This window comes from Protopterus annectens, chromosome 4.part0 (assembly GCF_019279795.1).
Source record: "Protopterus annectens isolate FY-2018-M chromosome 4.part0, PAN1.0, whole genome shotgun sequence".
Taxonomy (NCBI): Eukaryota; Metazoa; Chordata; order Ceratodontiformes; family Protopteridae; genus Protopterus; species Protopterus annectens.
Window position 1 is genome coordinate 938,002,713 of NC_056733.1, and position 23,048 is coordinate 938,025,760.

At 42.8% G+C, this 23,048-nt stretch overlaps 1 protein-coding gene across 2 annotated transcripts in view; it reads left to right on the top strand.

Moving 5' to 3' along the window:
* Positions 1-23,048, top strand: part of HIP1R (huntingtin interacting protein 1 related) — a 2,955,354-nt gene that overhangs the window by 708,384 nt on the left and 2,223,922 nt on the right. For both annotated transcript variants that reach the window (XM_044068914.1, XM_044068915.1), the window contains exon 3: positions 16,516-16,658. In XM_044068914.1, coding sequence (XP_043924849.1) covers positions 16,516-16,658 — 143 coding nt within the window. The remainder of the gene's footprint in view (positions 1-16,515; positions 16,659-23,048) is intronic.

Genomic DNA, 23,048 nt, shown 5'->3' on the forward strand with positions numbered 1-23,048 from the left:
TTTCATATTTAGACTCATAGCTTTTAGCAGTATATCTTTAATTTATGTTTTGATGAAATTTTCATGTTGGTAGGTTTGACCTCATGGCATTGCCTAAAAAAATGGCACTATGGGGGAGGCAAGAGCCTTTGCTAGAAGCCCAAGGGAGACAGATGCAGGCCATCTCTGGCAAAGCATTGTGGTCTGTCGATCATGCCTTCCCAGGCTGTCAGGTATTGGATCCCCTTGGAATGACACCAGAAACTAAGCTGATTGTTAAAGTCAACCATTTTCTGTTTGTATTGAGGCTTCATTCTGGTTGACGGTAGAATGCTGCTTAAGGCTAGGAATATACCTACCTGGGACACACATTCAGTGAGCTCGATCATGTCTCTCTTCATATAGTCCAGGGAGGTATATTTCAAGTCATTCACGCCAACATGGACTATGACAGAGTCATAATAGTACCTGTTGTTTAGAGACTTGAGTGCATGGGTGATGTGGCAGATTCTGGCACCTGACAAACAACTAACCATGACATCTGAAGAAGGAGATTCATTTGTCTGCAACCTGTGGGTTATGGATCCAATATCGGATCCGAACCGGCATGGTTTACCAGCTATGGATCCAAGCTCTCAGCTCCTCCCCTCACCCATAATGCCCTGCTCTACCCTCATGACCTCAGATCTCGTTTGCCGCGCATGGTGACCAGATTGTTTTTCCAGCTCTCCAGCTAAGTGCTATATTCAGTGTTTAAATTAGTCAAATTTAAAAATTTTTGGTTAATTTTGTGTGAAAGTGTAGGTTTCCCTCTTGTATTATTACTTTTTTTAGAGTTTAATCTTAAATTTATATCCCTCCCCTCGCTGGTAGTGTAGCGTAGTGTGTGTGTTGGGCCTGTGAGTGATTTTTCTTTTTTAGTTACTTTTCTTAGTTCTAGTAACTTTTATTTGGTTAGCTTGGGATGTCTGAGCAGCCCAAGGCTATTTTCTCTAAGTGCTCCGAGTGTGGCCATAAGCTTTCCCCAGCTGATGGCCACACTCGGTGTGTTAGATGCCTGGGGGTTGAACACCTCACATCTGGATGTTCCATTTGTGCAGGGTTCAACCCCAGGGCATTGAAGGAGTGGAGGTCCAAGCTTGTTTTGGCGGGTCTCTTGCCGCCGGACTCGGCTCCGACCTCCGCTCCTTCGGGGGTAACCGTCTCCATGGTTATTCCCTCTCCGGCTCCCCCTCCTCCTCCTGGGACTCAACCTCCCGTTTCTGGTTCGGAGGAGAGGGATGCTAGGAAGAAGGACCGGAGGGAGAAGCACCATAAGCGGCGGGCCGAGACCTCTGTTTTGGCCCTGCCAGCCAAGCGGGCTTCTCCCCCGGCCCCCTTGTCTGCTGGCTCTCCTCCTCCTCGGCTCCGGTCTCCAGTGTGTTTTTCACCGGGACCTGAGGAGGAGGCGACCCGATCTCCGTCGAGGCTATCGAGGAGGCACTCAAGGCCTACCTCGGTAGCCTCGTCGAGATCAACGTACAGCCTATCGGATGCTGATCTGGACCGAATGATGAGAAGGTTCATCCAGGCCTAGATGCAGATGGGAGTGCTCTTGCCTCCCCTCTGGGGGGGAGCTCGACCCCCTTTTTTAAGCCAATTGCTCCTTCTCCGACCTGCTACCCGGGTTCGGAGCAGTTGGAGCCGAGCAGCTTCGGAGCTGGGGGTGGGTCGGCGCCGATAGTACTTGGTACTTCGGATCCGACCCTGCCCTCGAGTGCATCGGATCCGACCTCTCGGAGCCTGGATCCGAGCCTCGGATCCGGGGGGATCAGTGCTCCTTCGGCGCCGTCTGTGTCGGAGCGCACTGTCCCTTCGGATCCGAGCGCTTCGGCGCCGGCTCCGATCCACTCTTCGGATCCGAGGGGGAGCCGATTGTCGGATCCTTTGGTCGAGGTCGGCTCCCCTTCGGCCTTTGATGTAGTGGAGAGGGCCCTGTTGAGGGTCTCCAGACCCCCGGCACTTGTTTCGGCTCCGTCCCGTGCTCCCTCTGCACTGGGTCAGGCTTCCACCATCCGGCCCTTGGGACAGCCCGCTTCTGTGCCCCAAGCTGCTCCCCTGGAACAGGTTGCTGCTTGCGAGGAGTCCTCTGACAGCCCCCCAGAGGATGTTCCTCGCAAGCATACGTGCAAAAGGAGGCACATTGACTCCCCCGAGTCTCTCACGGAAGACACGGATTTGGAGGAAGGGGAAGGCTCCCCACGGTCACCCCCCGAGGATGTCTCATTTGGAGACATCATGGAAATGCTCCGCATAAGGGGGGGGTGGTCTGCCCCCAAGTCTTCGGACGAGTCCGTGTTCTTGGAGGCATTTGAAGTGGGCCCGTCTACCTCTTGGGTGTCCCCTCCTGCCGACCCCCTGGTGGACCTCATTACCACCAGGGCGTGGAAGGAACCGGACACCGTGGAGCCAATCCCTAAGAGGCCCGACCGGATCCTCAGTCCACCGTCTGACCGTGCCCATTGGAGTAAGGGGCCTCCGGTAGATGCCATGCTGACGGCGGCCACCAAGAGGGAACTTGCTCAGGAGAGTCCCTCAGTCCATCCCCCGAGCAAGGAGTCTCGGATGATGGACCGCTTGGGGAAGCGGATGTTTAGTTCAGCGACCTTCTCGGTAAGGGCGCTGAACTACCTGGCACACGTTATTAGGATGCAGCGCGATCTCATTAAAGAATACGCTGCATCTCCCCCAGAGTCCATGTCGGAGGAGGACAAAGTGCTGCACTCCACCCGCATGGCCACTCTTAGATCAGTTACCAATACCTCTATGCGGCTACGCTCCCATGCTACGGAAGGCGCCGCTAGAGCCGCAGGGGCAGGTCTAGTCACTAGACGTCAGGCCTGGCTCTGTCATTGCGATTTCTCAGAGCCCTTCAAAGCGTCATTTGCGAACGCCCCCTTTGATGGTTCTGCCCTCTTTGGCAAAACCGTTCGCGACACCTTGACCCAGAGCGAGAAGGACGGGAAGACGCTGTCTGCCGTCGGAATCCGCTTCTCTGCACCCCAGAGGCCCTATTCTAGGAACCAAAAGGGTCAGAAGAAGATGTGGTTCCGGAAGTCGCAGCAATCCCAGCCTGCTCCAGACAACCAGTCCTTCCGTGGCAGAGGACCACGGAGGACAGGGAGGACGCCGCCCTAGAGGCACAGAGGGGCTCCCAGGAACTTCGGGTCCAGAGAACCCTTCTCTGAACGGCCCGCACAGCAACCCTGAGGGGTTGCCCGGCTGCTCCACTCTGGAGGCAGTCGGGGGACGTTTTTTGGGGCACCTAGCAGCATGGGAGTCCATAACATCAGACCGCTGGGTTCTCCAGATTATATCCAGAGGATACCGTATCCCATTTCGTCACTTACCAAAATTGAAGTCCCTCCCAGACGTTCCACCCGGTCAACGGGAGGCCGCTTTGGCAGAAATTGGCCATCTGCTAAAGAAAAGAGCCATCCAGCCTGTCCCCCCAGACCAGATCGGATCAGGGTTCTACTCCAGGTTCTTTTAGTGCCAAAAGACGGGGGATCTAAGACCAATTTTAGACCTTTCTCTCTTGAACCTGGCAGTTCCCAAGGAGAAGTTCCGAATGGTCACTCTGCAATCTATTCTCCCCCTTCTGGGAGAAAATCACTGGATGTGTTCCATAGACCTCAAAGATGCGTACTACCACATCCTAATGGACAGGCGCTCCAGGAGGTTTCTCCGCTTCCGGCTGGGAGCCAGTCACTACCAGTTCCGGGTCCTTCCCTTTGGTATCACCACAGCCCCCAGGGTGTTCACCAAAGTATTAGCAGTGGTAGCGGCCCACCTGAGGCTTCAGGGGGTGCAGGTCTTCCCTTACCTGGACGACTGGCTCCTTACCGCCCCAACAAGGCATCTACTACTATTGGCGCGAGACTCCTTTCTCCATCTTGCTCCCAATCTGGGCATCACTATAAACACAAAGAAATCCAACCTAGCACCCACACAGCTCTTAGATTTTATAGGGGCCAGGTTAGACACAAGGAGTTTAAGAGCCTTCCTCACTGCGGACAGAGTTCAAAATCTGCAGCTCCAGGTGCGGGCCATTCTCCACTCAAGTTCTGTTCCGGCGGAGTTGGTCCTGAGGGCTCTAGGGTCCATGGCGTCTGCTATAGCACTTCTTCCTCTCGCCAGGCTCAATATGCGCATCCTCCAGTGGACTCTCTTAGTGCAGTGGTCATACCTTGCTCTTCCTATGCATCATCCCATTGCGATCAGCAAGGCTTGCAAGCGGTCCCTCCTATGGTGGCTTCACTCCCCAGATCTCCACGGAGGCCGCCCATTTTGTGCCTCTCCCCCTCTCGCCACGGTGACCACGGACGCCTCCCGCCTCGGGTGGGGGGGGGCATTTTGCGGGCCGGACCGTCCAAGGCACGTGGAACGATTCAGAGACCTTACTGCATATCAACGTTCTTGAGATGAGAGCAGTGCTCTTAGCGTTGCTAGCACTTCAGGACTTTCTTCCCTTGGGAACAATTGCGATTCAATCGGACAACATGTCGGTTGTCTGGTATATCAACAAGCAAGGAGGAACGAGGTCTTACCCTCTTTGTCGAGAAGCCATGAGAGTTTGGGAATGGGCAATCTCCACCAACCGCTTTCTAATAGCAACGCACATTCCGCGTCGGTCCAACATCCTGGCGGACAAGCTCAGTCGCACCATTCTGACCCCTTACGAGTGGTCTCTCAATACTCAAGTAGCGGAACGCATATTCGCACGGTGGGGAACTCCTTCATGCGATCTTTTTGCCTCTCCCTCAAACACCAAGTGCGACAGTTTTTTCGCTCTGATACCTCCTCCAGGAGGTTCCCCAAGAGACGCTCTAGTGCATGCTTGGCCACCCGGTCTTCTGTATGCTTATCCACCCTTGCCTCTGATGCTCCAAGTTCTTCAGAAAGCCTCTCGGGTGGGTTGCAGAATGATTCTCATTGCTCCGTTTTGGCCTCGACAGATCTGGTTCCCCTTCCTAAGGTCTCACTCGGTGAATCCCCCTTGGATTCTAGATCCCATTCCGGATCTGATAGCTCATCCATCCTGCCTTTCTCCTCCAAACCTGGACAACCTGAAGCTGACCGCTTGGCTGCTCCAGTTCCACTCTTGATCAGGACTCCCGGTATTTCGTCCCCTGTTAAGGCGATCCTGGTGGCAGCTCATAAACCGTCCACTAGGAAAGTCTACCGTAGCAAGTGGAAACGGTTTTCTTTGTGGGCGGAGCGGCAAGGCCTGAACCCCTTCACAGTTCCTCTCCCTTCAGTGCTTGATTTCTTAACCACTCTTTTTAACGATGGTGCCAGCAGTTCCACAGTCAAAGTACAACTTGCAGCAATTTCACATTATCACATTGGTCATGACTCCAGTCCACTCATGTCGGCCAAGTTGTGTAAAATTTTCCTTAAAGGTACTTTCCTTCTCAGGCCCCCTGTAAAACAAGCGGTTCCTCCATGGGACCTTTCCTTAGTTCTCCAGGCCTTGACCGCCCCCCCTTCGAACCGGCGGCTACGGTAGATCTCAAATTCTTGTCGTTCAAGACTGCCTTCTTAGTAGCCATTACATCGGCCAAGAGAGTTTCAGAGCTCCAAGCATTATCAGCTAAACCTCCTTACTTGGTCTTTCATCCGGACCGTGTTTACCTCAGGACCAACCCGTCCTTTCTTCCTAAAGTAGCTTCTGAAGCAAACATTAATCAATCCATTAACCTCCCTGTTTTCTTTCCTAAATATGAAAACAAAGGTGAATACAAGCTTCACTCCTTAGATGTTCACAGGCAACTTAGATTTTATCTAAACAGAACGGCTGGTCATAGGCAATCCGACCAGTTGTTCATTTCCTTTGCTAAATTTAATTTGGGCAAGCCAATTTCTAAAGTTTCTCTATCTCGCTGGATTTCACAATGTATCTTATTGGCTTATCAAGCTTCAGGAAGGCCCGCACCGGAGGGTGTACACGCCCATTCAACCCGGTCAGTCTCTACCTCGGCAGCCTTTAAGGCTAGGATTCCTCTAGATGATATTTGTGCAGCAGCCACGTGGGCTTCATCTCATACTTTTATTTCCCACTACAAGTTGGATCTTGCATCTAGGGGTAGAGCATCCTTTGGCTCCGCGGTGCTCCGGAATATCCTTCCATGATGGCCGCCCAAGATTCAGGTAGCTGGGGACTCTGTCCCACAGGTTGCAGACAAATGAATCTCCTACTTCAGATTTAGAAGTTATGTACTCACCATAACGTTCCATCTGAGTAGGTGTATTCATTTGTCTGCAACCATCCCGCCCTCCTATCCCCCTGGCCTTTCAGTTTCCTGCATATGGTGTGTTACCCTTTTCAGGGTGTTCTTGCTGTTGGCAAACTCGATCTGAGGTCATGAGGGTAGAGCAGGGCATTATGGGTGAGGGGAGGAGCTGAGAGCTTGGATCCATAGCTGGTAAACCATGCCGGTTCGGATCCGATATCGGATCCATAACCCACAGGTTGCAGACAAATGAATACACCTACTCAGATGGAACGTTATGGTGAGTACATAACTTCTAATTTCTCATTACCCATCCTGGTGAGTGGCACATGTGTCTCACAGTGGAGTCTCCTCTGATTAATATGTTGGGTTTATGTTTAGGCCTTAGTGGCTATTAGACACAGGTGTGTGGACTATATGTGGTGTGGTGAGCATTGGAGTTCACGTGTGTTTTTGCCTCAGAGGTTTCTTTTGTTTGGGTATGTTTTTATTGTTTTTGCATATATGGGTGTGTGTTGTATAGGTGTGGTTGGTATTTGCGGTGTGATGTTTGTGCTGACAGCCATCTCACTGCCAGACAGACTGGCTTGTGAGGGAGAGAGCATAGACACGAGGTTCTTAATGTAATTGCATCTTTCGCAAATTGTGTTCCTAGGTAGTATTAGTAGAGGGTTGTCCTTGTATGTAAGGCAGGTAGTACACTGTCGCAGGATGCCCATATCAACCAGACTGGCAGGAGAAACCATAGGAAATTGTCCATCCATATTTGTCAGAATCTGAGGAGAGAGGCCAGAGAGAGCTAAGGGGGTAAAGGGTGTGGAAGGTCTAAGAGGGGTACTACTAGGTGATTACACAAGTGCTACTAAGGGTAAAATTTGTAGCTGGAATACCTCTCAATGGGTTAAAAATAGTGCAGCAGTGGTGCGTGACATGCTAACAAGTCAAAACCAGCTCAAACTCGGGGTTTAAATATCACAAAAGTTAGAAAATCCTAGTAACACAGAAATCTAGCCAATCCTGCTGGTCCCTGCTTTCTTTACTAATCACGTTGTGCGAGACAAGGTCCAGGCAGCCCTCCTGCTCTACTAGCAGAGAAGATAGGCCTCTACCAACACAAGATGACTGCCAGAAACACAGAAGGTAAACACAAGATGGCTGCCAGAAACACAGAAGGCAAAAGCAAACAGCTGTGGATGTAGCAAACCTGTATCCAGATTATGATACTCTGTTTAACGGTAGGAGCACAGTAAAACTGACAAAAAGCACAAATTATTTTTTCATACTGTGAGTTATGTTTTTGTCTGTAATTGGTTAAACAGTAATGAAATGCAATAAAATGCAATTAAACAGTAATGAATTTACAATAAATAGCAACAAAATAGTTAAACAGGTACAAAATGAAGTGCAGTTACAGTAAATTGCTTTAAAACAGTGCAAAAGTGATAAATTAGCTCACAATCGCAACAGCAAGAAAACTGCTCAAATAAAATAGCAATTCAGTAGAATACTGTCATCAGTTTAATCAGGCTTAACCACAAGCAGCAATAAATGCGACAATAAATACTGTTGAACACCTAAGCTCAAGCAGAGAAATAAAGTAGGAAGAAGCACAATATATTTTTTATGTAAAAAGTGAGGAGACGGAAGACAATTCAAGGTTAAGAAGCTAAAAGGTTGGCCTTCACAACTGATCACACTATACACAATAGAATGAGCTGATGCAGTGGTACTGGGAGGAATGTCCAATATCAAATTTATATCACACTATACTCAATAGAATGAGCTGATGCAGTGGTACTGGGAGGAATGTCCAATATCAAATTTATATCACACTATACTCAATAGAATGAGCTGATGCAGTGGTACTGGGAGGAATGTCCAATATCAAATTTATATCACACTATACTCAATAGAATGAGCTGATGCAGTGGTACTGGGAGGAATGTCCAATATCAAATTTATAGTAGAGGTGGACAACTCAAAAGCCACCAAGCTTTAAAGGGACAATCCCAGGGATTTTTTGTTTTGATTCAGCTTTTGTTTACATTTCAGGTTTGCTTTTCTGAGCATGCTCACCTTTGGCTGAGGGGTGTGGGGAATGAGTGACTGAAGGAAGTTTCAAAGTGACATGGCTTCTACCTGTATAAAGCATCCGAGTCAGGCAAACAGCTAGTTGAAACTATATTTCTCTTTCTTTCATGATTTATTGTATTCTGATTTTTGAATACTAGCCCAGCGTGTGACAGAAGGTTGGAGCATTAGTAGACGCACACTTCTGTTCCGTTTTCAGCTTCTACTTCGATATGTGCTGATTTCTGAGTACTACTAGACAAATGCGCTGTGTTTTATGAGTGGGCTGCGTACACAGCTTGCAGAAGCATGAGTGATGCAAAATGTAAAAATTAGTATACACTGATGTCCCTTTTCCCTGGCATGACTTTCTTTATTTTATACATGAGCCAGGAGCTGGGGGCATAGTTCCCCAATCCAAAGATCAGTTTATCCTGGGAGCCGAGACAAGAATGGAACTGTGGATTTACAGGATATTTAAAAGTAAAATGACACTGTGGTTGGGAATGAAAGTGGTGTGTCAAAGTGGGCGTGACTTCTGTCAGCTTAACTCTGACCCTAATTTTAAACACTGGGATTGTCCCTTTAAGACCACAGCAACAGTTTGGTGGGTATACAAGATCAGATCAGAACAGAGGTAAGGATTCAATTCACTAAGCCTAAAATGAGTTGCACAGTTTAAACAGATATGCAGCAAATATCATTTTAGTTAATCAGAAGTGCAGAAAATAGTTGAAAATAAGCATTTATCTTTTGTAGTCTCACATTTATTTGGAAAACAGCAGAGCAAGGGCAGAAGGCCTAAAACTCACTGCAGCCTTGAGCAAACAAGCACAAACTGGTTTAAACACTGACTATTTATGGCAGAGAGACGGGAACCAGCCAAAGTTTCAATTTTCCGATCAAAAACACTTTAACCAAAGCCCTGTAGCAATAACTCTAGCCAGATCAAACCAAACCCCCTCCCATGTAGCAACAGCTAGACCTTTCTAGACAAAAGATTAGCTATACTACAAGCAATGCAAGGTTCAATAACATCATTTTATATAAGCGCTTTGTGGATGATATCCTGTTGTTTTGGAATAGAGATGAGGATTCACTACATGAGTTTGTGGCATATATGGAATCCACCACTTCTTTCCTGAGGTTCACTTATGAATACTCTGTTTCTAGTGTGAATTTCCTGGATGTCACCATTACCAAGGATGTTAACAATAGGATCACCACTTCATTATACCGGAAGTCCTGCTGGAGAAATGGCATTCTGCATTTTGACAGCATGCACCCACGTTATATTTTTCGTAACGTGGTAAAAGGCCAGATGACTAGAATATCTAGGCTTTGTAGTACCCAGGGGGATATGTTGAGGCTAGTGGATTTTCAGAAGAACTGCTTTATGAATAGGGGTTACCCATTAAATTTGATAAATGATTTAACTGTAACAACGTTGGAAACTCCAATCTATAGGAGAAAAGGTAATTACAATCAACACTTCGGAAGAAGTAGGGCACAACTATTGTTTGGACTAAAGTATATGAATGATGTGGATCACATTATGCAAATTATAAAAAATAACTGGAAGATTTTGCTCATTGATCCTGGGTTGTCACAAATAGTGGGTAATAAACCCATATTTAGGTTTAGTAATAGCCTAAATTTAAAGAGGCTACTATGCAAAGAAAAAATGGACTCTAGAGAGTTAGATATCAGAGCGAGATATAAAAAGGGTACATATCCCTGTAGAAAATGTTGCATATGTAAACATCTATCTGCAACTCAGACCTTTGAAGTTCCGGGCTTAAATACGGTTTTTAAACCGATGTTTTATGCCACTTGTGACACCAGGAACATTGTTTACTTAGCTTCTTGTGATTCATGTACAGCCTACTATGTGGGCATGACTTCGCGAAGATTTAAAGATAGCGTCTATAACCATGTATATGACATTAGAAAGGGGAACCTTACTAATGTTTTAGCCAAGCATTGTCAACTATTCCCCCAGCATGTATTCAAATTTAGGGTGATTCAAATAGTGAATGAGAATAAAAGAGAAAGAGACCCTATTGGTACTCTTGAACTATGTGAACTTAGATGGATACTGAATCTAAGAGCCCACTTAGAACCAGGTTTAAATTCAATGCTTAGTATTAGACCGGCTCTGTTAGGATCTGTTTAATGCCGAATATACTAGTTTTTTATTTGCATATTTTTATATAGCTATTTGTATAAATGCACATATTTATTTCATTATTGTTAATTAATATTATTATTATTATTTCATTATACACATTTTGTGATTTAAATGATTGATTTTATCTATATAGCCTTCTAATATTTACATTAATTGAATATACTTGTTATATTTAATATTTTAGGCCACAAAAATGAAAACTGACAAATTCTTCATTTATTTGTATATATACATGGCTATGTGACCGAGCCCTCCACACATTTATATTATTTTTTATATATTTAGAAATAATGTCAGGCATACCTATTATGGTTACTTTTGCTCTGATCTAATGGTGCATTTAGTATGCCGTAAATACTACAGGTTAGTGTATGTTGAAGGGCTGCACTATCACGATTTAAGCACTACATGATCTGATTATATTGCTCATGATGAATGTGAAAGGCCGGTAAAGTTGATAGCCTATATATAAATAGTTTTTCATTTCAACTCTTTATTAATAATTTGGAGAAGTTTTAATGGTTTTATTCATAACTAAAGTTTTCTTCTTTTTTCTGTTTTTCTTTTCTAAATCGAGTGGGTTTATTTCTGTTAGATGTATGTGGAAGAGTTTTTATGAGGATGGGATGTCATTTCTCTTTTAAATTTTCAAATATATATTAATTGATGTTCTAACTGAATAATTGGCAATGGATTTTGTATATAAATTTTGAGGTTTTGTTATTTGATTGTAACCTGATGAAGCGCACCGGGATGGTGCGTGAAAGCGCTTGTTCTTTCAATTAAACTGTGGATTTTATGTCGTGGTGGTTCCTTGTAGTTTTTTCATCTATACTACAAGCTCCAAATTTCACAAACAGTACTAGATTCAGCTCTATTTTAGTGTTTGTCAAGTGTAGCAACAAGTAAAATGAACAGAGCAAACAGAGGAAACTGCCTGGATGCCAGGAAAAAAGGAAATAGAGAGAACCTGAAGGAAAATCGAATACAAAAGGTGGTGAAAAATCACTGACTGGGAAAGGTACTGCAACTGTTAAGCAAAAAGCGCAGTGCAAGCTCCAGACATGACTTCCAGTAACCTAGCGGAAAGTATGACAGCAGCACACAAACCTGATTAAAATAAACAAAATACTGATGGAGTATACCAACTCAAACAATCAGACTGGAAAAGTGGAGGAAGCCTTAAACAGATGTTAAGATGAGGTGTGCAGCCATCTTGGAAGTCCCAGAAAGGAAATAACAAGCCTTTTAGGCCTTCCTAAAAGTCTGTACCAGGAAGCTTTCTGTGCTGTCTTTAGGGTGAACTAATTGCTACTTTGGAAGCATGAAGGAATACAATTGCTTTGACTGCCAGAATCTGTCAATGATCCGTGCAAAATCCCTTGTATAAGTATTTTTGCAGGAAGATGTTAAATACTGCCAGCTTCAGTGGGGGGGTTTGGCCTAGGAACTAGAAGTCAGATGGCCAGAAACTATGTCATTCTTAAAGCTATCCCAACAGTAATATTATGGATATTATTTTGAGAAGACTCTTAGTGAGACAGAGCATTCTCTCTTGGGCCTGACAACACTAAGACCCATTCACCACACATCTGCCTTGCTCTAATAGTAAATAGATGCAGTCTGGAATGTAGCACGCTAAGTTTAGGTTTTGTTTTTCTTTATTTGTGTGACCCTGTACTGATATTAATTTAAATATTTTCTGTGGTTTTGAACTCTGATGTCACTGTGAATATATATTTAGTATTGTCTGGCTCTTTTATTATTTATTATTAAATATATTTAAAAATGTTATTGTGGCCAATCTGTGTAGAGATATTTAAGTTTTGAGAGTACTTGCATATTTCTAAGAACCACAGAACTGGACCTGAAACATAAAAAAACAAAACCAACTGAATACTCCATGCAGGAAACAGCAGACAGCAAATTCCACAATTGACCACTGAATTTCTTAGTTACTAAATACTTTAATAAAGAAAAATAACACACATAACACGAATGTAACTGCAGTAATGACAATTCAGTTAAGTGCTTTCGTCTAATAACCTAAGACTTCATCAGAACTAAAAAAAAAAAAATCTCATTAACCTGCTTAAATACATCCATAGAAGTCAATCAACCAATCAGACAGATGTGTTTGGAACCCTGTATGCTTCATCCTTTTAAGTACTTCATTTTTGAAATAAACACACATATATATATATATATATATATATATATATATATATATATAATGTGTGTGTGTATATACAATAAAATACATAACATTTTCACACATCCAATAGAAATATATATATGTGATAAAAATATTTATAAATCTATAAATAAATATATGATTATGTGGCTATATCTTACTACCTTCAAGCTGTTTTAATTTCAGTACAGAATTCACAGAGCAACATTGCTTGAGGCCAGGAAAATTGGTGGCATTTAATAAAATTTGCCATTTTTTTATGCATATTATATATATATATATATATATATATATATATATATATATATATATGTGTGTGTGTGTGACTTCTATGAATGTATTTAAGCAGGTTAATGAGAAGTTTTTTTAGTTCTGATGAAGTCTTAGGTTAATAGGCGAAAGCGCTTAACTGAAGTGTCATTACTATGGTTACATTTGTTTTATGTGTGTTATTTTACTTTATTAAAATTTTTAGAAACTAAGAAATCCAGTGGTTGACTAAGTGGAATTTGCTATCTGCTGTTTACTGCATGGAGTATTCAGTTGGTTTTGTACTTGCATATTTATTTGGTGACACTGTGTGGACCACTCCTAATAGCCTTGCTCTTGGTCAAACTACCATTTATATTAATATTACACAGTAAGCTTGGACGTCCTTTGTTAAGGACCTTAAAGTAGCTGTTGAGGAGTGACTGGTAGCAGTGATAATTACCTTATAGTCTGGGCAGAAGGGGGCTTAGCTAGCAAACCTGTGCCAGCCTTTCACAGGTGTGTGTGTGTGTGTGTGTGTGTGTGTGTGTGTGTGTGTGTGTGTGTGTGTGTGTGTGTGTAAATCAAACCTCAGAGTGTGTGTGTCAGCTACTAGGGCAGGGACACAAAACATTGGTTGGACAGAGAGGGTGCTGGAGGTCTTGGGTTGGTCACTCAGCTGAGATCTCAACTCTGTAGCTGTGCCAATGGGGAGTCTTATTGTGGATCTGGAGAAAGAGTGAGAAACCAGCCCCTGACTGACTGTGGTCTCTGTGTGCTCTTAATGGAAATTGCACTTGATGCAGAGAGATGCATCTGGAAATACTGGGTGTGTGCTTGTCATCCTCCCAGTCTACGTCCCCCACTGGTGAGAATTGAGGCTGCTTGATTACTGGTCCAGTGGAGGGTTGTCACAGACACTATAGATGCAGTAATGTTACAGTGGGCGCACTACCTTTTCACTGACCGAAGAACCAGGTGCCTTACCTGTTCTGGTTTGCAGACTTTGTTATATATGAATCATGTTGGAAACTTGCATGGATTGCGAGGTGGTGAGAGATTTCTTGGCATAAGCTTGCAGAGAGAGATTCTTTTATAATTTGGTTTAGACTATGCTGTTTTTGCTTGGTTGTAGCAGCTTTATCTAGCACCTTCTGTGCCAGTTTGTATGCAGTTATTTTGAGTAGTAACCAACATGTACCATATTTTATATTTCATTTTTGCATTTTCAGTGCCATGATTACTTATCTTCTGCCATGTACCAACTCAGCACGTCTTAGGCACCTTGAGTTTATCCTCTTTCTGGGGACAACTCCCCATTTGCCTTTTATCGGGCGGTGAGGTACAAGGGACATTGTCCTTCATCCATTAACTAATGGAGGTATCTGTTGAGTCTTTCTGCTTTTCCTAATGGATTCCAAGTCCCCTTATAATATGTCAGTTTTAGTGCACATGTGCATTAATATAACCACAGGCCAGTGTGATTCAGAGCTGTTTAAATGTGAACTCTGTTGGCTGCACTGTGCTATGGCATCTGTCTGTTAGCTCTGTTGTGGCTTAAACCCTCATCTTAAGTCTGGATAGAACAGACTAGTGGCTGTTCATTCCATCTGCTTCACCCAGACTCCTGTTTAGTGTCATTCAATTAGCTCAGATTGCACTGCTATAGCCTGATACACTGTTTTGTTTTTGTCAGATGACCGTCTGCAAATGACTGTTTTGCAGTGTCTGCAGTAAATGATGCTCCAATTAATGTCTCTAATCAGTGCATTTGATTTCTCACCTTTGTGTAATGAGTTTTAGATGCATCATATTTGTATCAGCAAATGACTGTGCTTAATGTTCACCAAATTTAGAAAATGCACACTATGAGACTAAACTGTACACCTACAGTGGCATCCCAGATGTTCATGTATGTGGTGGAGCATCAAATTGTGACATAGAATCATGTTGGCAGTCAACTTGCTAGCCTTTAGAGGGCTATTTGATCCCCCTTTCCTTACTCTTGGGATGATTTTTACTAGACTTGTTACGAAAGGAGCATCTTACAAGACTAAGACCAAGCATACGACTGCGACTGCTTTGTTGCTTCTTGTCTGGTGTGAGACTTTGTAAGTGGTTAATAACTTTACAGGCAGCAGAGCTGTAAAACAGACATGCAGCTTCTCTATCTAATGTGTAAAGTTACCAGAAAAGTTAGTGCTGTAATGGGTTGTTACTCATCCTGACTAAGTAGTTAGTGCTTTAGTGGGTAGTTACTCATCCTGACTAAGTAGTTAGTGTGTAGTGGGTAGTTACTCATCCTGACTAAGTAGTTAGTGCTTTAGTGGATCATTGCTCATCCTGACTAAGTAGTTAGTGTGTAGTGGGTAGTTACTCATCCTGACTAAGTAGTTAGTGTGTAGTGGGTAGTTGCTCATCCTGACTAAGTAGTTAGTGCTGCAAGGGTCATTTTTCATTGTGACTAAGTAGTTATTGCTGTAGTGGGTAGTTACTCATCCTGACTAAGGAGTTAGTGCCATAGTGGTTTAGTTACTCATTCTAAGTAGTTAATGCTGTAGTGGGTAGTTGCTCATCCTGACTAGTTAGTGCTGTAGTGGGTAGTTACTCATCCTAAGTGTTGGTGCTGTAATAGGTAGTTACTCATGCTAAGTAGCTAGTGCTGCAGTGGGTCATTACTCATCCTAATTAGTTAGTGCTGTAGTGGGTAGTTAGTCATCCAGACTAAGTATTTAGTGCTGTAATGGGTAGTTACTCATCCTAAGTAGTTAGTGCTGTAGTGGGTAGTTACTCACCCTAAGTAGTTAGTGCTGTAGTGGGTAGTTAGTCAGCCAGACTAAGTATTTAGTGCTGTAATGGATAGTTACTCATCCTAAGTAGTTAGTGCTGTAGTGGGTAGTTAGTCAACCAGACTAAGTAGTTAGTGCTGTAATGGGTAGTTACACACCCTAAGTAGTTAGTGCTGTAGTGTGGGTAGTTACTCATCCTAAGTAGCTAGTGCTGTAATGGGTAGTTACTCATCCCGACTAAATAGTCTGTTTACATCTGCCTTCCATGTGACTAGGAGCTTTTTCCTTTATTCTGCAACAGCCTTAAGGAATTAAAAGGTGACTGCAGGCCATGGGGTCACCAGGTGCAGAAGGCTGTGTATTTACTGGATAAACCTGCTCAAGTGGTACTAATGAATCTTTGCAGTGTTAACTGCAGCAAGAGGATTTCCCAAGGTTATGCCTTTGTCATGGGACTACAGAGGTTGTGTCATCATTCTGAGGCACTTGTTACCGGGGGGGGGGGGGTTAGGATTATACTTTGTTACGGGGGGGTAGAGGCAGCTGTGGAAGTATTGCACTTCCTTGTTAATGGAGGCATGACAGATTACTGCATAACACTCTGGCTGCTGTGATGTTACTTTGTGTACACTGTGTATTTCTGATTGTTTTTCCAAATGTGTTAAAATCTGAAGACAGACAACCTTGCTAAATTATTCCAAATGTCATCTGTTTGCGCTTCATTTCTATCTGTCTGAACTATGGTCATTTCCCTTGACTTCTTTGAATGAATTATTCTGGGAACACATCATGAAAAGGGTGCCTTTACTTTTTGGTCCTATGCCATTGGCCTGCCGTTATCCAGCAGTCCTATTCTTAGCTGGAAATTCTGCCATGTCCTGCACAAGGTACTGCGTGATGGTCATCGAAATGTAAGTTGTTTTTTTACATATTTTCCATCTACTAGATGAGTTGTTCTGTTATCCCTATTGATTGTTTTAGGTTGTCTTTGAACAATAACAGTTACTGGAGTGCATTTTTGAGTTTGGAACAGTTTTGCTTTGTCATTTCTGTTTGGATTGCATTGTTTTCCCTGTCCCTACATTTCCCGCAGAAGTCTATATTTAGGATACCCATTGAGACTTGAGCACAGCTAATAGAGCTTCAGAATTTTGAATGCATAGCTTAATTTTTACACAGCATTTGCAAGTTGCTGGTATTTCAACCAACATTACTGGTTTTGTTTTCTTTTTCCATTGAAGTGGTTAAGGTGGCTGTCAGCTTGTTTAGGGAACAGCTATTAAAAAAAGTTAGGTAATGGCCGTTGATTTGGGAAATATGTTTGTATGGCATGGTAATGTTCTTGGGAAAAATAGAACATACCTGAATATGGAACCGTCTTTCCACTTCAAAGTAAGTTCTGACCTCATGGGTCTTGCATCTACCCATGCCCCTCAGTTGCTCAGTGCAATAAATCTGGACAAAGCCAAAAATTATGGGAGAACAAAGGGCCAAAAATAGGGATGTTTTTTAAATATTGATCTTATAAACTTAAAAGTTGATAGAATGACAGGCTTTGTATTATCATACATTTTTTGAAGGGTATAAAGTGTGAAACTCTAATATCTGTCATTATTTAATGCTTAATGAATTGCCAGAAAACCACAAATTTTAGGATAAACGGACCAAACATATATAAGGCAAAAATCTGGACATTCTGCAAAGTTAAGGATTTGCGAGGTGTGGCTGTCCCTAAGGCATGACTGTGGTTGTAGTTTGTTAGGCATATATATAATCAGAGAAGGACAAGCTTGTCACTTTTACGTCCACCCTGATTAGCAGATTGATGCAGAGAGCTACCAGTAACTTTATGGAATGATTCATGCGGTGTACGTTTGTGCTACATATGAATGGTGGTACCTTATCACTACTTTAAGAGCAAAAGTTTGAACAGTTAGCAAGACATTAGTGATTGCAGGTTTGATGCTGGTATTATATAGGTCAAGATGTTAATGATAGACACCTGCCTGGCAGGGCAAGCCATTGGTCTGTGTTATAAGTGTCCCAGGTTTAATATGAAAACTCAGCTGCTGCTTTACAGAAGGACCAGCATGGCAGTAAATAAAGAACATGTTATAAGTGTCCCGGGTTTAATATGAAAACTCAGCTGCTGCTTTACAGAAGGACCAGCATGGCAGTAAATAAATAAAATGTTATAAGTGTCCCGGGTTTAATCTGAAAACTCAGCTGCTGCTTTACAGGAGGACCAGCATGGCAGTAAATAAAAAACATGTTATAAGTGTCCCGGGTTTAATATGAAAACTCAGCTGCTGCTTTACAGGAGGACCAGCATGGCAGTAAATAAAGAACATGTTATAAGTGTCCCGGGTTTAATATGAAAACTCAGCTGCTGCTTTACAGAAGGACCAGCATGGCAGTAAATAAAGAACATGTTATAAGTGTCCCGGGTTTAATATGAAAACTCAGCTGCTGCTTTACAGGAGGACCAGCATGGCAGTAAATAAAGAACATGTTATAAGTGTCCTGGGTTTAATATGAAAACTCCGCTGCTGCTTTACAGGAGGACCAGCATGGCAGTAAATAAATAAAATGTTATAAGTGTCCCGGGTTTAATATGAAAACTCAGCTGCTGCTTTACAGAAGGACCAGCATGGCAGTAAATAAAATGTTATAAGTGTCCCGGGTTTAATATGAAAACTCAGCTGCTGCTTTACAGGAGGACCAGCATGGCAGTAAATACAGAAAATGTTATAAGTGTCCCGGGTTTAATATGAAAACTCAGCTGCTGCTTTACAGAAGGACCAGCATGGCAGTAAATAAAGAAAACGTTATAAGTGTCCCGGGTTTAATATGAAAACTCAGCTGCTGCTTTACAGAAGGACCAGCATGGCAGTAAACAAAGAACATGTTATAAGTGTCCCGGGTTTAATATGAAAACGCAGCTGCTGCTTTACAGAAGGACCAGCATGGCAGTAAATAAAGAACATGTTATAAGTGTCCCGGGTTTAATATGAAAACTCAGCTGCTGCTTTACAGAAGGACCAGCATGGCAGTAAATAAAGAGAATGCTATAAGTGTCCCGGGTTTAATATGAAAACTCAGCTGCTGCTTTACAGAAGGACCAGCATGGCAGTAAATAAAATGTTGTAAGTGTCCCGGGTTTAATATGAAAACTCAGCTGCTGCTTTACAGGAGGACCAGCATGGCAGTAAATAAAGAAAACGTTATAAGTGTCCCGAGTTTAATATGAAAACTCAGCTGCTGCTTTACAGGAGGACCAGCATGGCAGTAAAGAAAATGCTATAAGTGTCCCGGGTTTAATATGAAAACTCAGCTGCTGCTTTACAGAAGGACCAGCATGGCAGTAAATAAAGAACATGTTATAAGTGTCCCGGGTTTAATATGAAAACTCAGCTGCTGCTTTCCAGAAGGACCAGCATGGCAGTAAATAAAATGTTATGTGTCCCGGGTTTAATATGAAAACTCCGCTGCTGCTTTACAGGAGGACCAGCATGGCAGTAAATAAATAAAATGTTATAAGTGTCCTGGGTTTAATATGAAAACTCAGCTGCTGCTTTACAGAAGGACCAGCATGGCAGTAAATAAATAAAATGTTATAAGTGTCCTGGGTTTAATATGAAAACTCAGCTGCTGCTTTACAAAAGGACCAGCATGGCAGTAAATAAAGAACATGTTATAAGTGTCCCGGATTTAATATGAAAACTCAGCTGCTGTTTACAGAAGGACCAGCATGGCAGTAAATAAATAAAATGTGTTGTGTGTCCCGGGTTTAATATGAAAACTCAGCTGCTGCTTTACGGAAGGACCAGCATGGCAGTAAATAAACAAAATGTTACAAGTGTCCCGGGTTTAATATGAAAACTCAGCTGCTGCTTTACAGGAGGACCAGCATGGCAGTAAATAAAGAACATGTTATAAGTGTCCCGGGTTTAATATGAAAACTCAGCTGCTGCTTTACAGAAGGACCAGCATGGCAGTAAATAAAATGTTATAAGTGTCCCGGGTTTAATATGAAAACTCAGCTGCTGCTTTACAGGAGGACCCAGCATGGCAGTAAATAAAGAAAACGTTATAAGTGTCCCGGGTTTAATATGAAAACTCAGCTGCTGCTTTACAGAAGGACCAGCATGGCAGTAAATAAAGAGAATGTTATAAGTGTCCCGGGTTTAATATGAAAACTCAGCTGCTGCTTCACAGAAGGACCAGCATGGCAGTAAATAAAATGTTATAAGTGTCCCGGGATTAATATGAAAACTCAGCTGCTGCTTCACAGAAGGACCAGCATGGCAGTAAATAAAATGTTATAAGTGTCCCGGGTTTAATATGAAAACTCAGCTGCTGCTTTGCAGAAGGACCAGCATGGCAGTGAATAAATAAAATGTTATAAGTGTCCCGGGTTTAATATGAAAACTCAGCTGCTGCTTTACAGAAGGACCAGCATGGCAGTAAATAAAATGTTATAAGTGTCCCGGGATTAATATGAAAACTCAGCTGCTGCTTTACAGAAGGACCAGCATGGCAGTAAATAAAATGTTATAAGTGTCCCGGGTTTAATATGAAAACTCAGCTGCTGCTTTACAGAAGGACCAGCATGGCAGTAAATAAATAAAATGTGTTGTGTGTCCCGGGTTTAATATGAAAACTCAGCTGCTGCTTTACGGAAGGACCAGCATGGCAGTAAATAAACAAAATGTTATAAGTGTCCCGGGTTTAATATGAAAACTCAGCTGCTGCTTTACAGGAGGACCAGCATGGCAGTAAATAAAGAAAACGTTATAAGTGTCCCGGGTTTAATATGAAAACTCAGCTGCTGCTTTACAGAAGGACCAGCATGGCAGTAAATAAAGAGAATGCTATAAGTGTCCCGGGTTTAATATGAAAACTCAGCTGCTGCTTTACAGAAGGACCAGCATGGCAGTAAATAAAGAAAATGTTATAAGTGTCCCGGGTTTAATATGAAAACTCAGCTGCTGCTTAGCAGAATGACGAGCATGGCAGTGAATAAATAAAATGTTGTAAGTGTCCCGGGTTTAATATGAAAACTCAGCTGCTGCTTTACAGAAGGACCAGCATGGCAGTAAATAAAGAGAATGTTATAAGTGTCCCGGGTTTAATATGAAAACTCAGCTGCTGCTTCACAGAAGGACCAGCATGGCAGTAAATAAATAAAATGTGTTGTGTGTCCCGGGTTTAATATGAAAACTCAGCTGCTGCTTTACGGAAGGACCAGCATGGCAGAAAATAAACAAAATGTTATAAGTGTCCCGGGTTTAATATGAAAACTCAGCTGCTGCTTTACAGGAGGACCAGCATGGCAGTAAATAAAGAACATGTTATAAGTGTCCCGGGTTTAATATGAAAACTCAGCTGCTGCTTTACAGGAGGACCAGCATGGCAGTAAATAAAGAAAACGTTATAAGTGTCCCGGGTTTAATATGAAAACTCAGCTGCTGCTTCACAGAAGGACCAGCATGGCAGTAAATAAAATGTTATAAGTGTCCCGGGTTTAATATGAAAACTCAGCTGCTGCTTTACAGAAGGACCAGCATGGCAGTAAAGAAAACGTTATAAGTGTCCCGGGTTTAATATGAAAACTCAGCTGCTGTTTACAGAAGGACCAGCATGGCAGTAAAGAAAACGTTATAAGTGTCCCGGGTTTAATATGAAAACTCAGCTGCTGCTTTACAGAAGGACCAGCATGGCAGTAAATAAATAAAATGTGTTGTGTGTCCCGGGTTTAATATGAAAACTCAGCTGCTGCTTTACGGAAGGACCAGCATGGCAGTAAATAAAGAACATGTTATAAGTGTCCCGGGTTTAATATGAAAACTCAGCTGCTGCTTTACAGGAGGACCAGCATGGCAGTAAATAAAGAACATGTTATAAGTGTCCCGGGTTTAATATGAAAACTCAGCTGCTGCTGTACAGAAGGACCAGCATGGCAGTAAATAAAGAACATGTTATAAGTGTCCCGGGTTTAATATGAAAACTCAGCTGCTGCTTTGCAGAAGGAACAGCATGGCAGTAAATAAAATGTTATGTGTGTCCCGGGTTTAATATGAAACCTCATCTGCAGCTTTACAGGAGGACCAGCATGGCAGTAAATAAACTGTTATAAATAAGTGTCCTGGGTTTAATATGAAAACTCGGCTGCTGCTTTACAGGAGGACCAGCATGGCAGTAAATAAAGAAAATGTTATAAGTGTCCCGGGTTTAATATGAAAACTCAGCTGCTGCTTTACAGAAGGACCAGCATGGCAGTAAGTAAATAAAATGTTGTGTCCCGGGTTTAATATGAAAACTCAGCTACTGCTTTGCAGAAGGACCAGCATGGCAGTAAATAGAGAATGTTATAAGTGTCCCGGGTTTAATATGAAAACTCAGCTGCTGCTTTACGGAAGGACCAGCATGGCAGTAAATAAACAAAATGTTATAAGTGTCCCGGGTTTAATATGAAAACTCAGCTGCTGCTTTACAGGAGGACCAGCATGGCAGTAAATAAAGAACATGTTATAAGTGTCCCGGGTTTAATATGAAAACTCAGCTGCTGCTTTACAGGAGGACCAGCATGGCAGTAAATAAAGAACATGTTATAAGTGTCCCGGGTTTAATATGAAAACTCAGCTGCTGCTTTACAGAAGGACCAGCATGGCAGTAAATAAAATGTTATAAGTGTCCCGGGTTTAATATGAAAACTCAGCTGCTGCTTTACAGTAGGACCAGCATAGCAGTAAATAAAGAACATGTTATAAGTGTCCCGGGTTTAATATGAAAACTCAGCTGCTGCTTTACAGAAGGACCAGCATGGCAGTAAATAAAGAACATGTTATAAGTGTCCCGGGTTTAATATGAAAACTCAGCTGCTGCTTTACAGAAGGACCAGCATGGCAGTAAATAAATAAAATGTGTTTTGTGTCCTGGGTTTAATATGAAAACTCAGCTGCTGCTTTACGGAAGGACCAGCATGGCAGTAAATAAACAAAATGTTATAAGTGTCCCGGGTTTAATATGAAAACTCAGCTGCTGCTTTACAGGAGGACCAGCATGGCAGTAAATAAAGAACATGTTATAAGTGTCCCGGGTTTAATATGAAACCTCATCTGCAGCTTTACAGGAGGACCAGCATGGCAGTAAATAAAGAACGTGTTATAAGTGTCCCGGGTTTAATATGAGAACTCAGCTGCTGCTTTACAGGAGGACCAGCATGGCAGTAAATAAAGAACATGTTATAAGTGTCCCGGGTTTAATATGAAAACTCAGCTGCTGCTTTACAGAAGGAC